Genomic DNA, 15,451 nt, shown 5'->3' with positions numbered 1-15,451 from the left:
TGGAGACTATTTCCGATGTACGGCCGGGATTTGTCAACTTTCAACCAAAAAACTAACCTAGCTCGATCATCATCCACTTTGTTTTTAGAGGAAAATACCCAAGTCAATAAGTAAAAGTCAATCAATCTAAATCTAATTCATATTCATTCAATGTTTGCGGTTATATTCAAACACTTTTACACTTTGTTTCCATCTCCTCCTCCTTTATAACTACTACAATAAGCTACATATGGCTGGCTTTTAACTCGATCTTTTTGTTAATTCTAGTTGAGACTAATTCTCGTGAACCGACATATATATGGTAATTATTTTAACAAACGAAGGCACTGCAGCTTGGACCAATAATTTGATTTCGTACGTACATGCACCAGCCCCCCAGTAAAGTAGTACGTACACTTTTGAGTTTTGACACAGACTCCATTCTGCATCATATATAGCATGCATATGCATGTGTAAACATCCCATTTGTTGTTGATTAAAATTGTATTTATCACCGCAGTGATAATATAAACAAATGTGAATATGGACGTTAATTATGTCGTAAACAAAGAAAGTGGATTCCGTTTCGTACAAACTAGACCTTTTTTATGTTAAGCCGTATAAAGTAGACTTTCAAACACACTTTTCTACCTATAATCACGTTGACTTTTTATTAAAAATAAGATTATATACCCTTTTAAGAAAAAAAAAAAAAAACATCATAATGTGATTATAAACGGATGAAAGGACAATTAGTTTTAAAGTATACCCGGATGAGTCGATGACATGTAGTAGGGATATATAGGATGCGAAATTTTCCTATCGCAATTATTATTTAATTGTTTATTATTTATTTATTTTTAAAAAGGCAGCAAGGTTTTAAAATTAATGAATGTAGGATGCATGGGAACAAAATTTAAGCCAATTGTATTTATTGTATAACCAACAGGCAAGACCGCAAGAGAGAGTTGACTTTAGTGTCCTTTTCTTTTTGTCAAGCGAATGTATTATATATGGAACAACAAAGCCGATAAGTTGATATGCATGTATAAGTAATTAAGAGGGACGAGAGATCTCTCGTAAATCTAATTATATATATATATATTTTGCCACTAATTTTATATTGTATTTTAACTAACTGAATTGTTGATATTTTAAATTTCTATTCGAATATCATTTCTATAAAAAATTAAACAAATCATAAACCATTAAAAAGTTTGATTTTGTTGAAATAATTAAACAAATATATTGCTTTCAACAAATATTTAAAAATAATGACAATTTAATCAAACAATTAAATGGTTATCGAAATCTAATTTTTGTATGTATAATCTTTGAATAATGACTTAAAATGTTAATATTTTATATTATTAAAATATAATTTAGAATAAAACCCACAAAAAATCCCGTAATAAATTTATTCAAAAATCCCTTAATGGAAGCTCCTCGTAAATAAATTTGTAAATGTTGTATATAAGAATTAGTTGCTCGCTTTTGGGGGAAAATATTGGAGAATGCTATCCACCTTCTCTTTTATGAGAGAAGTTTTGCTCACCCCCTTTAACTAGGGTGTATGCTCACCTCCCTTCTCAAATTATGACATCTATTTACAAAATTAACCTGAGTTAACTTATTATTTTTTTAATTCTTTTTTTACACAAAACTGTCCCTCTCTCCTCTGCATTCTCTCTCTCTCTCTCTCTCTCTCTCTCTCTCTCTCTCCCCAACTCACCTCTCTCCTCTCGTCTTTCTCATCTCTAGCTCTCGATCTCCCCTGCCGCCACCACCTCCCAAAACCCAGCCCCTCTCACCTCTATGACTTGAATCCAATGTTACTGTCCACGATCTCATAGCTCAAACTACGTTCACCATCATTAATGGCTATTAATCTTTCCTTGCACCAGCTGGTGAGGGTGTCATCACCATTTGATGTAGAACAAATGGCAGAACGGTTCATGCAACAACTCGACCGCCAGAAGCCCAAGAAAAGAAACAAGCTTCAGCCCGGCCCAGTGTCAGAAATGGGCCCATGATATACCGATTCAAAGGGAACAACGAAACAAATTCAAGTCATCGCCTAAGGCGATGATCGAGGGCCTATTTTGGCCAAATTCCTTCGTTTAGGGCTTCAAATAAGCAGTTTAGTGTTTTTGAATAAGTTTCCTAAATTGCACTTTATTTCCATTTTTATTTCCGTTTTGAATTTTGAACGTCTAGGGTTCTGAACCTATTTAAACAACCTTTTGGCTGTTTGTATTTTTCAGTTTTATTATTTTCAATCAGAAAATCTTGAGATTTCTCTCATTTCTCTGGTGGATTCCAGATTCTTTCTTAGGGATTAACGCTGGTTTTCTCTAATATATCTTAATTGCGTGTTACGCTGCGTCACCATTGGATAGGATTAGGCCTCACCAAAAAGCCCAAGGCCCGAAGCCCACCCGAAGCCCGCCCGGCCCATTAGGCCCGAAGCCCGATTTGGCCCGAAAATTGGGCCGGCCCGGCCCGGCCCGAAAGTCTCTTGGGTTGGGCTTGGGCCATCCCCTTGAAGCCCATGGGCCGCCCGAAGCCCGGCCCGTTTAGGCCCGCCCAAAGCCCGGCCCAAAGCCCGACCCAAAGCCCAATTTGGAAATCATAACATATTTAATAGGTTTTTTATTTGTTTACTATAATAAATTATTAATATGCTTATTAAGTTATTATATAATACTATAATGTTAGTAAATAGTAATAGTGTAAATTATGTAATACCATAAATAATAAAGTAATAAACTTTTAAAATTATATACAACATTACAAGTATAATAAAGTATAAATGTATATGTGTATATACAACTTTTATAATACATGTATAATTAAAGTTATTAAACCACAATCGTCATTTCATTAATTCAACGATTTGAACCGTTCATTTTCTATTTTCATAGTCAAAGATCATCCTTACAAAAAATCGGCTAAATCGGAATTCATCTACCCATTCGATTATCATTAGAAAAACCACGATCGTTCATTAATTCGACCACCGTTACATTTAGAAAAATCACTTTTACATCTTCGATTAAGCTAATTTTTTGCAAGAATTCTCTTTGAGTGGAGAACTAAAACTTGAACGGTTCGGATCGTTGAAAACAAGATCGATATGTGAGCTTCTACATATAAATACACTTGAAGAGTATAATTCTAATAACTTTCCCGTTGAAACCTTATTGTTTCCATAATTATGAAGACCACAACGTGATTTCAACAATCTGACCTGTTCATTTTCTATGTTCATAGTCAAAGATCATCCGTACAAAAAATCGGCTAAAGCGAAATTCATCTATCCATTCGATGATCATTAGAAAAACCACGATCGTTCATTAATTTGACCACCATTATGTCACTTTTACATCTCCGATTGAGCTAATTTTTTGCACAAATTATCTTTGAGTGAGGAACTAAAATTTGAACGGTTTGGATCGTTGACAACACAATTGCATCGTTTGTTTATAAAAATATGTAATAAAATATATAATAATACATATGTACATTTATGTTTTATTATAGTTGTAATATTGTATATAATTTTAAAAGTTTATTATTTATGGTATTACACTATTACTAACATAATAGTATTATATAATAACTTAATAAGCATATTAATAATTTATTGAAGTAAATAAACGAAAGAGCTATTAAATATGTTATGATTCACAAATTTGACAAATAAACTAGTCAGCTCAGTTGGTTGAGAGTTGAAGCTTGTTATTTGAGGTCTCATGTTCAAATCACAATATAGCCAAAATCCTTTTTTTTTTTTTTTTTAAAGATATATATGTGTCTAAATAGGCTTTGGGCCCATTTTGGGCCGCCCGTTCGGGCCTAGCCCGGCCCGGCCCTCCAAGCCCGCAAGCCAAAGCCCGATGAGCGGGCCTTGGGCTTGTGTATTAAAGCCCAAGCCCGGCCCGGCCCGGCCCGAAAGCCCTATTGGGCTTCTATAATTCAAGCCCGAGTCCGGCCCGAACCCAAAAAATTTGGGCCGGGCTAGCCCGGCCCGGCCCATTGCCGACCCCTAGATAGGATTGAGGACTCAGAGCAGTATCTGATGCAGCCGGCTCACCGTTGGTTAATTCCGTGGATGCCGTAACACGTGGCAAGGTTGGAAACCACTTGTGGAAGTTGAAGAAGTCTTTGAATAGAGGCCATATTTAGTCTGATATGGCCTTTGTAAGCCTTACACAAACTTTGCCATCCCACTTTGTCTGTGATTCTTGATCCATGAGATTTGATAGGCAAAGATAATATTTTTTTTATTTATAAAATTGGACAAGCGAATATCTCTGATTGTTGTGGTCCTGCGTAAAGATGACTATGTACAAATTTAATTTTCTTTCCCATTTTGCTAAATTAAAGAAATTAGAATAATGTGGCATAGATTGCCTGAATGCAATGAGTCTTGTCTGGGCCATTCATTTGCTTTGGGCCCATAGACGAAATGACAGATGCTAGAGGTGGTTGCTGGAGGCAGAAAGAGAAATGCAGAGAGGTGAGGGGCTGGGTTTTGGAGGGTGGCGGCGGCAAGGGAGATCGAGAGAGATGAGAGAGGCGAGAGGAGAGAGGTGAGCCGGAGAGAGAGAGAGAGAGAGAAATTTGTGTAAAAATATATATATAATATATTATGTTAATTCATAGTTAATTTTTAAAACAGATGTCATGATTTAAGAAGGGAGGTGAGCAAAACTGCTCTCCTCTTTTATTACTCTCATTTCATAATGTATTTTCATGATAAAAATCGTTCATTTTTTAGATAATTATTTGAAAATCATCTTTGCAAAAAATCAACTAAATAAAAAATCGTTTAATTATAAAATTATTATAAAAGAAACAAACGGTGAATTCAAATTGTTATTAAAATTACTTATTTATTTGATCACAGTTACATAACCAAACGATTTTCGATTTGATTGATTTTTTGTAAAGATGCTTTTTATAGTTAAATTTTAAAAATGAATGATTTTGATCATAAATTTATAAAGAATGAAAATAATAGTAAAAAATTGATAAAAAAAATAGATTAAAAAAGATGAATAACATTTATTTTTTAATTATGGAGGGAAAATGTAGAGGACTTTTTATACCCAAAAAAGGTTAAAAACTTTTTGTTTCAAAAAAGGTAGAAGACTTTCTTGTCACTGTGTCACATACATCCGTGAACGTAAAGTCGTAGAGTGGTATTAAATAGGTGACATATGACAGACTAAGACTACACTAGCTGGCGTCGGTGATGCATCGAGGAGGACCCGGTCATGCCCACCTTGACAATACAAAAACAATTTCGGTATGTTGATCGGTTGAAAATTGAAGAGGTCTTCTTCGCCACTTTGATAATTGAAGCTGCTCTTAAATTCTTAATCTAAGTGTACGTGTCGAGGTATATAAAGTGAAAGCGTGCTACGCTATGTATCATTAAGTAGTAATTATATTTTTTCTTGGAATGAATATTATTATATTCATTCCATCAAATATTGCATGTGTCTAGCTACTACAGTAATTTAGATACCGATGCATGATTAATTATATCTCGCTCTCAAGTCTCATCAATTAATTTGCTGTTTGCTATTTGCTTTGCGGTTAACCCATTTCCATCTCCACTGATCAGGGGGTCAGGCCCACTGGCCCAGAGCATGTGATCGTTAGATTACTTAATCCCATGAATATCGATGTATATTAGACACTCATGAGTTTGCTGGTGCATGCATGGCTGTCAGGAAGTTATCATACTTGATGTTAAGTATCATTAATAATTTCCATATATCTATGCATATTAGTCTTTTTATACTATTTATTCTAGACTCTCGATCTGTATATATATATATATATATATTAATATTATATGATCTAGTTAACTTAATTATTTATATTATAGGTAATTAATTTATCCTGATCACTCTCAACTCTCAAGGCTGTTATGCATGAGTGAGTCATGCGATGCAATGGATGGAGACAAGTTATAACTTTGTTTGGTGTGGATAGACGTAGCACAAGTGGACAACTAGTAGTGTCTAGCTAGTTGTCTTTTTATTTATTTATTTGACAAGTAATAGGTAGTTGCCTAGTTGGCATATTTTATCAGACCAAGAAAACGGTTGGCATATGTTACCTTTGTTTATAATTCGCCACTATAAATATGCACGTATTCGTCCTTTGGATTCCGTACCCACCCTCTTCAGTTCCATGTTTAATTGGTATGATTTGTTTTGATCGAGAGCCAATCTCTAATCTCTAATATTATTTGTAGCTAGCCCATCCTGATCGATCCATCCATCTAAACCACTATATACAACATATTTACGGAGTGCAGTGCAATTACGTACATACACAAATATTTACTATTACGTAGAATGGAAAGCTCATTTCCCAATCACCATCATCGACTCCTTCCTTTGGAGATCGTAGAGGAAATTCTGTTGCAACTGCCAGTGAAGTCGCTGCTCCGTTTCAGATGCGTATCCAAGTCATGGCTTGCTCTCATTTCCGACTCAAAGTTCGTTAAGTCACACCTCAACCGATCCATCACCAAACAAGATCCTCATCATCATCACCATCATGTGCTCATCTCATCTGTACCCCTCCTGCAGTCCGTACACGTACAAGTCAATACTATGAATGCAACGGTGGTGGCAGATGCAGAAGCACAAGGCACAACAGTTGTGGAGGCGCTTGACTACCCTGTGGCGGTGAGCCCGCCAGTTAAAGACATCAAGATTGTTGGTTCTTGCAATGGCCTCTTATGTTTGGTGCTTGACTCGGAGCGAATAATCACATACAATCCATCTACCAGGCACGTCCATCAAGTACCCAGCCTCAGCTTCACTCAGGGCAAGGACTACTTCTATGGTTTTGGTTACGATTCATGCATCGATGACTGTAAAATAGTAAGGGCCACTTCTTCCAGTAAAAATGGCAATTTCCTCACCGAAATTGACATCTTTACTTTGAAGACCAATACATGGAGAAGAAGCAAAAGCCTCCCTTTTTATTTCCTGTTTAACGTGGTGGGTACCCTTTTGAATGGGGCTCTCCACTGGGCAGTCCGTCGTGGAAGGACAAGTACTAGTTCTGTTGATCATGATGATCAGAGGCCTTTCGTAGTCGTTTCTTTTGATCTGACGGAGGAGACATACCGAGAAGTGGAACTGCCAGGTGATGGTGACAAGAACTTCTCATTCTATGGATTGGGGGTTTTGGGAGGATGCCTGAGTATGCTTCACAGTCCCCATGGCTCGGATTATCAAGTTTGGGTTATGAAGGAGTACGGCTTGAAGGCATCTTGGACCATATTCACAACCATTCCCCAGAAGATGGATTCTGAATACATGGGCTTAATGTCACTTTTGTGCAGTTTAAACAATGGTGAAATTCTCATGCTCTTGCATCAAAGGAAGCTAGTGATATACAATCCGTTACACAGAAATTTTCGAACTATATTGAATGGGGACATAGACTCTTCCCATGTGGCTTTATACCTGGAGACTCTAGTTTCACCCAACATCAAGTCATCAATACTGATATAGTAAAGCGCAAGACGAATAAAAGATCGATCAAGAATTAACAGAAGAAGATCAAGGTGATCGATGAGGCACAGTTATATACTCAACCAATTGTTACATATATGTGTGTATATCTTTTAGATTTCACAGTTCAACAATTACTTATGAGTTGAATTTCATTTCGCATGCAGTATGTGTTTCTATTTTTAGTGGGTTTTGTTTGTTTCTTTGCTTGTTTGTTAATGAGAGTCAAAGATTCACATATAACAACCTTAATTTGAAGATTTGTAATTTCTAGCTTCTATGTAATTAAATTGGTGACTACAAATCAAACGAAAGCAAAGTGTTAATGAATTTTGTCCAAAAGTGTGGCGATTTGTTCTTATCTCTTCTCAAATAATGCCAAAATTTTTTTCTTTTAATTAGAAGATTAGATATTCCGTTGCCTTCAAATCTTTTGACACTTAATTTAAGTTTAATGTAAAATATTTTGAAGGAAAACTTCAATCATTGCACAATCTAAATAGGCTATATATTAGCCTAATTTTGTAATAATACTTATCACTGTCGAGTGTCGACATATATTATTACCTCTTTCTATGATCATAAGATAATCAGAAAATCTTGAACAGAGTATTAAATATTTGGAATACAAAATGGAAAAGATTTGGTACCTCAATGATGTGGCTTAATTTGTGCCTCAATGCTATGTGTCAAAATTAATTGGTGCACATCACTATTTAATTTGTTAATGACTATACACTTTACAATATTAAATTAAAATTACTTTTATTGAAAGACCATGCATCTTACCCATTACTAATCCAATAGTTGTAATTCATAGTATTGGATTGTTTATTCCCATCTTCAATACGTACGTGCACATTCTTTTTCTCTAGGATTGTTTTTTTTTTTTTTTTGTAAATGAGGGCTGGAAAAAACTTACCTATCCCCATATTGTAATGATGTGACACCCTTGAAGAGAGAGATATAGACAAGAGATGAGAGAAATTAAGAGAGAGAGAGAGAGAGAGAGAGAGAAAGAGAGTAAGAGAAGAGAGAAATTAAGCCAATGAGAGAGAGGGAGAGGATGCCATGTGATATCACATAGGGGGATAAATAAGTTAATTCTTTTCATCGGGGTTTCTTTAGGTTTTTCATCTCAAACATTCAACAATCAGCTCTTTGATCCATCTCCATAAGGTGTCATCTCAACTCATAAATATGTATAGATTAATTATGAAATTGTATTGTAATTATAGAGAGAGAACAAGAGAAAATAAGTAAAGAACAATACGTACTAATATGTCTTCTTTATTTTGGCAAACCTTAGAACTTGTGGTGTTAGTGAAGGATAGAAGAAGACTGGAGAAGAGGTTGTGGGTTAATTAGAACGATTGGGCACGTGAGAAATTTGTGGATGAATTAATACTTTCAAAGTTGAATTGAAACTCTTTGATTTTTTTTTTCTTTTCCAATTTGAATTTTGAAAGTTGCGGGTGGGCAATCTGGTGGCCAATTTGCACCTAGAGATTTTTAGACCGTAATCCTTCAATACAACTTCAAGAATAAAACTTGCATGTCCCTATGATAGGGGACGTGGCATCCCTCCCAAGAGAGAGACAAAGACAGAACTGAGAGAAAGAGAAAGCTAGAGGCTGGAGAGAAGGAGAGGGGGAGAGAGAGACAAAGACATAGATGAGAGGGAGGGATGCCACATCTCTTATTTCCGTGATAGGCAAGTCCTTCTCGAACCTCAAATACATACATCTTTATTGATAGATGATTGAATCCATGAAATCCTTCAATGTTGAAGGGAATTTGGTTTTGAATGAAGTATATATAGCACAATATACGTAGAATACATAAAAGAAACGCTATATATCTAATATATATATAAGGAGTACTCTAAAACTAACTAATTAGTAAATTAATACGAAACTAACTATGCCTTTATGACCACCACATAACTAATCTCATAATCCGAACCGTCAATTATTTAGGCTATACTTCAAAAATCATCGTTGCAAAAAATCAACTAAATTGGAAATCATTTGGTCATCTAATTGAGATCAAATAAATATACAATCAGTGTTTTTAATAAAAGGATATAAATAGTTGTTATAATCAAATGACTAAATAACTTCCAATTTTAGAGATTTTTTACAAAGATAATCTTTGAAGTATGACCTAAAAAATAGACGGTTCAGATTTTGAGATTAAATTGTGCGGTGGGCCCAATAGAGTGGTTAGTTTTATATTAACTTACTAACTAGTTAGTTTTAGAGTATTTTTGTATATATATATATACAAGTAGTTGTCAATAAGAGGAAACATTCGATGAACTAATATTATTGTTTGGGACTATCATTGAGTAACACAACATATAGGAGCCTTGTTTCCTCCTTATATGAGCTCGATCATGATGAATCCTTACCTGCTAAATGTTAATTTGAATCCCTTTATTCATCCACATTATGGACACATATTTAACCTAAACTACCCAATCATGATCATCTTCATCTATGAGATTATAATATATCAAACAGAATCCCAAATTCCCAATTGAGAGAAACAGTCACAATCAACTACGAGTGAAAGAGTGAAAGTTGGGGTTTGCAACACAATATCTGAATTTCAATATGGGTTTTGAACTCAAGGGGACTGGGAATTATGGGTTATGGGCTTATAGGTGGGCTGGGCTATTGGATGGGTGACGGGCTGAGAGGACTAATGGGCTAAGACTAAATACAAATGTTGGTTGGGCACTTGGGCTATAGACCAATAGTCATGGAGCCGCCTCAGATAATTTTTCCAGCCAAAAATATTAATGAGCGATATATTAATTCCGTCGGGTAGCAAAGAGACAAACCCAGCATATTACTACGCGTGACAGATACATTTTTGAAGTATTTTAGACTTTTTAGTTATAAAAAATAAAAAGTGGTTAGGTCGCTCCACTAAAATTAACAAGTCTTACAAAAAAGAAAAAATTTAATATGCTGACTTATGTGATGATGGCCTTGTAGTTTGGCGTGGTATCTCTTCTTCAATTTTAATTGTCTTCTGATATAATGACCGATGTCACTTTTTATATATGTTCGAGAGGAGGCTCTAAAATAAAATCTCATGTATATATGCTAGTTTGTTGTTTGCCTTAGAGGGAATTTATTAAGAGAGAAAATTGTTTTCTTATTAATTAGTTACAGTGAATATAGGGGGGCAAAATAGAAAGCTTTGATCCTGATATGAAGTTACTCTCTAGAGGATTGTTGTAGGATTTATTTTTGCTCTCATTATGATGAGCATTACCATCATAGTGGATAGGTAATACGTATCACGTGAACACATTTTTATGATACATATTATTTATCCACTATGGTGGTATTCCGAATATAGGCGGCTTTGACCACGGACCATATACGAGGCAATAAATAATGGGTGGTGACGCCAGGGATGACACTGCAAACCGCTGACCGATATTAATTTGAGCCCATCAGTTCATCTGTGCGCGCCCTATATATACAGCCCATCACTTCATTTCTTATTATCTCATGTCAAGTGATAATTAAGAAAGTTGTTTTAATTTGGGGTGTCTGGTCGAGACTAGCTGAGAATTGAGATGAAAGGGATTGATATAGAGACAGGAATGGGAGGGGAAGTGAGGAACCAGCAGGTGCTAGCTAGAGACTACATCAGTGCCAATCCTGAGGAGTCCGACATGTACTTCAACACTGCTACCATCAAACTCAAAGTGCCAGAGGATTCCAAAGGCTCTCTGTTGCTCAAGAACCTCTACTTGTCCTGTGATCCCTACATGCGAGGTGTTAAGGACATCGATGTGTTCACAGGCATAGATCGCAATGTCTTCTTTGCCCCTCACTCTGTAATTAAGCTACATACTACTTACTACTTACATTTCATTGTCAGTACTCAGAAACAACGATTAATATATCTTTTTTAATTAATTGAATTTAACATGAATTTGCACTTTGCAGCCAGTAGTTGGTTATGGAGTGAGTAAAGTTGTGGATTCTCAGCATCCAGAGTTCAAGGCAGGGGATTTAGTTTGGGGCATCACTAAATGGGAGGAGTACTCTCTCATCCACAACACACAGAGCTTGTTTAAAATCCACCACACGGATGTACCCCTTTCCTACTACACTGGACTTCTCGGTACCTATCTGTCTAATTACATATATATCTCTCTTTAACTAATTAATTAAATAATTCCCATTTATACACTTACATATGTGTTACAGGAATGCCTGGTATGACTGCTTATGCTGGTTTCTATCAAGTGTGTTCTCCCAAGAAAGGAGAATATGTTTATGTATCATCAGCATTTGGGGCTGTGGGTCAGGTTGTTGGCCAATTTGCCAAACTCATGGGTTGTTATGTTGTTGGAAGTGCCGGAAGTCAAGAAAAGGTACATATATAACAATAATCATATCTAATGAATACAATTAATCTTTTTTAATAAATGAATAGCGAATTGATTTTGTACGTTGTGGTATTAATTACTAATTAGGTTGATATACTGAAGAATAAGTTTGGGTTTGATGAGGCCTTCAACTACAAGGAAGAGCATGACTTGGATGCCGCTTTGAAAAGGTATTTCCCACAAGGCATAGACATTTACTTTGAGAATGTTGGGGGGAAAATGCTGGATGCAGTGCTCCTCAACATGAGACTTCACGGCCGCATTGCTGTATGTGGGATGATATCCCAATACAATTTGGAGCAGCATCAAGGCATCACCAACTTGATGCATCTGGTTTACAAGCGTATTCGTATGGAAGGCTTCTTCGTTTTCGATTACTATCACTTGTATGACAACTTCTTGGACCTTGTGGTGCCCTACATCAAACAAGGGAAGATCACATATGTGGAAGACATAACTCAAGGCCTCCACAATGGTCCTGCATCTCTTGTCGCTCTTTTCACTGGCCGCAATGCTGGAAAAGGAGTCGTTGCAGTTGCTCCCGAATCAATCAATCATTCTAATTAATTTCTTATGTTCACCTCATCCACTGTCACTACTGCTTCTATTTAATAACGTACTGCTTCATCATTAGTTTCATCACCTCTATGGCTCTATGTACTCGATCACTACTCAGTACTATTGCATATGAGTTCATTATGTGTACTAGCTGCGGGTGCTTAATCAATATTGGCAAGTTAATAACAAGTTTAAATCATGTTGTTTGTGTGTACATGCGTATAGAGGTGTTTAATGTTCAGACCGGCCCAGCTTGAATCATTTAAACTAATATTCCTACTTCATTTTGTGTTCAGGCTAGTCCAACTCAATTATCTTAAATTTTAAATCCAGTTCAATCATAACCCGGTTTATAATGGGTCATCCTGAACTCGTATAAGGCTAGACTAATCCGATTATTTATTTTTAAATTTTTAAGTTTTAATAAATATTTAATAAAAATTATTAATTAATTTTTTTTAATTCGTTCAACGTCGTCTCAATAAATAAGAACAAAATACAGCTAGTTAGATATATAGCTGCTGTTTGAAAAAAGTAAGGAGGATGAAGGCATGTCTTGGCTCTTGATCCAAAGGGACAGGGGCGGATCCAGGATCCCCAACCTGGGGGGTCATGGTTAGGTAGAGTCTGGTGCCGCGAAGCGGTGGCAAAATTTTTTAGGGACCGGACAGGTGACCGGCACCGGTGGTAGGGGCTGGGTTAGTGGCACTGGGCAGCAGGGGCGACGACAGGTGGAGGGAGGGCAGCCGGCGAAATGCTGGGGGTTGGTCTTGGTCCAAATGAGAGTAATTAGTTACTTACTTCATGAAACAATATTAACGCATTGTAAGTTTAGTTGGCAGCAGGAGTGTATACACACTGATTTACTTCATGAACATGTGGAGGGGCTGGTGGGTTGGGTTGTGGAAGTGGAAATGTCAAGTGAGAGTGAGAGTAAGACACACTCGGGTTAGTTTAGTTAGCAGCAGGAGTGTGAGACACACACACAAACAAATAAAAAAAAAAAAAGAAAAAAAAACAGCCCACTGCTGCGCTGCAGCCCCAAGCCGGCTAGGACTTTCATCGAACACCTGGGGGGTCGTCGTTCTTCTCTTTGGGGGGTCGCCCGTGTCGCAGCCTTCTTGCTCCGCCGTCTGGGGGGTCGCAACCTTGTATGTGCGTCCGTCCCTGCAAAGGGACCATTTATAACATAATATATACATACATATATAAATTCCAAAAACTAGAGATGAGATGAAAAAGGAAGGAAGTTGGCACATGTGGTCAGTGGTAGATACATGAATCAATTATTATGGGATCAAGATTAAGAAGCTTACGAATATTTATTATAAGTCTGAATGTTGCGAGCGAGCAAGGGACGTCGCTTTCAGGATTCAGGCTTCGTTTCTGCCTTATGAGTCTATTTTCGACTCAATTTTTTTTTTTAAAAATTAACTTGCCAAAATGACGTCGTTTTGACAAGTTAAGAATTTTAAAAATAAAAAAACTCATATAGATATCACGTGAGTCACAATTTCTTCTTCTTTTCTCTGGTCTTCTTTTTTCTTACAGACATAAATACAAACATTTTGCATGCAACCTTGCCCCTGCAACTGCTACCAAGACCCAAGTTTCATGGGGTCAAAAATTTTCCTCAAGCCCATAATTTCTACATTGATGTAGTCAATTAACCCCACCCTGGATCCGCCCTTGCATGTGGTCATCGGTGAGTCATGAGTGGTGATTATACGGTGTCGATTAACCCAACAGCCAACGTTAAACGGTGTCGTCACTGCTAAGTTTGACAAGGAAGAATGAAAGAGAGTTTTAATTTGATAATAATTAATTGGGAAGTCAGAATTGGCCATCTGGAGAAAGAGACTCTGCTCATTTCAATCCAATTGTAACTTGATATATTAGTAGAAACAAGAAAGATAGCAATATATATTATTCAATCCAATAGTAATAGACTAAATATAGTAGTAGACGGCTAGTAGGACTACTGGTAGTGTCGTCATGTGGTCGTGGCAATGTTAGTGGTAGCGGTGTCAATGTCGAATTGTCCATGATAGAAAATGATGCCTGTAATGTGTACATTAACAAGAGAGTGAAGGTTTTGGCCAAAAAAAAAACAAGAGAGTGAAGGTTTATTTTGTATTTGGGTGCATAATTACGTACATGCTTAATTTGATTTGGATAGATATTCAACATTGACAAGGGACAAATAGCTTAATCATGAAAAGTTTATGTGCTTAATTAATTAAAATGACATAATAATATGTAGATATATGCATACATGCAGTCATTGATTACGTACATTATATGTGAGCACCACTTACATATATGCACAAGCTAGTTAGCTAGGTAGCCATCCATCCATTTGTGTCTATTTGGGAGTTGTATGTAATGGGCCAATGGTACCTAAATATAATATGAAGATGACTATCAATTTTGTGACTAGTCCAGAAATGACAGACATAAAAAAGTCAAAAGGTGCCAAATAACCAATTAATAACAAGTAAGAAAGAATGAAGAACGTACACAAAATAGATTTGCGCGCCAGATGATCGAAATGATTTTGATTTGTATCACGAGCTCAATACATCGATCACATTCACATGAATATTTGACTTTGAACACCATATACATGTTGGATTGATTGTACTAATTTACTAGGCAACCGCAACCAAAGTAACAAAATTACCTATATTACCTATGTACTAAAACTGAACAAAGGTGTTACTGTAGCTTAAGAACAGTGCTTATGTTCACTGAAAAGACTTTTTTGCCCCTTTATTTTTTTATTTCAGTTGTTTTGCATTATAATTTGTGGGATAAGTTGGGCCCATTTTGGTCATTCACTCTTTATTTTTTGCCATTGCCTTTTCCATTTTTTTACGGTTGTGCCATCCCTTTGATTTTGCCTCACATGATTTTTATTTTATTTTTATCTGTTTGCCATCTT

The 15,451-nt window shown here is 36.2% G+C and overlaps 2 protein-coding genes and 1 pseudogene across 2 annotated transcripts; 2 read left to right on the top strand and 1 right to left on the bottom strand.

Moving 5' to 3' along the window:
* Positions 1–1,792: 1,792 nt before the first annotated feature.
* LOC147293228 (lachrymatory-factor synthase-like) lies at positions 1,793–4,154 on the bottom strand (annotated as a pseudogene).
* A 1,980-nt stretch (positions 4,155–6,134) lies between these two features.
* On the top strand, positions 6,135–7,862 carry LOC147293227 (F-box protein CPR1-like). Its single transcript, XM_086232365.1, has one exon. The coding sequence runs from the start codon at positions 6,357–6,359 to the stop codon at positions 7,527–7,529; it is 1,173 nt and encodes a 390-aa protein (XP_086088491.1). The 5' UTR covers positions 6,135–6,356; the 3' UTR covers positions 7,530–7,862.
* A 3,225-nt stretch (positions 7,863–11,087) lies between these two features.
* On the top strand, positions 11,088–12,534 carry LOC147293226 (2-alkenal reductase (NADP(+)-dependent)-like). Its single transcript, XM_086230325.1, has 4 exons — positions 11,088–11,391; positions 11,504–11,681; positions 11,768–11,934; positions 12,037–12,534. The coding sequence occupies exons 1-4, from the start codon at positions 11,128–11,130 to the stop codon at positions 12,514–12,516; spliced, it is 1,089 nt and encodes a 362-aa protein (XP_086086451.1). The 5' UTR covers positions 11,088–11,127; the 3' UTR covers positions 12,517–12,534.
* Positions 12,535–15,451: the final 2,917 nt, after the last annotated feature.

The sequence above is a fragment of the Dryas octopetala genome, chromosome 2, assembly GCF_963921425.1.
Source record: "Dryas octopetala chromosome 2, drDryOcto1.1, whole genome shotgun sequence".
Taxonomy (NCBI): domain Eukaryota; kingdom Viridiplantae; phylum Streptophyta; class Magnoliopsida; order Rosales; family Rosaceae; genus Dryas; species Dryas octopetala.
Note: the sequence above shows the minus strand (reverse complement) of the source record. Positions and strands in the feature narration are given on the sequence as shown.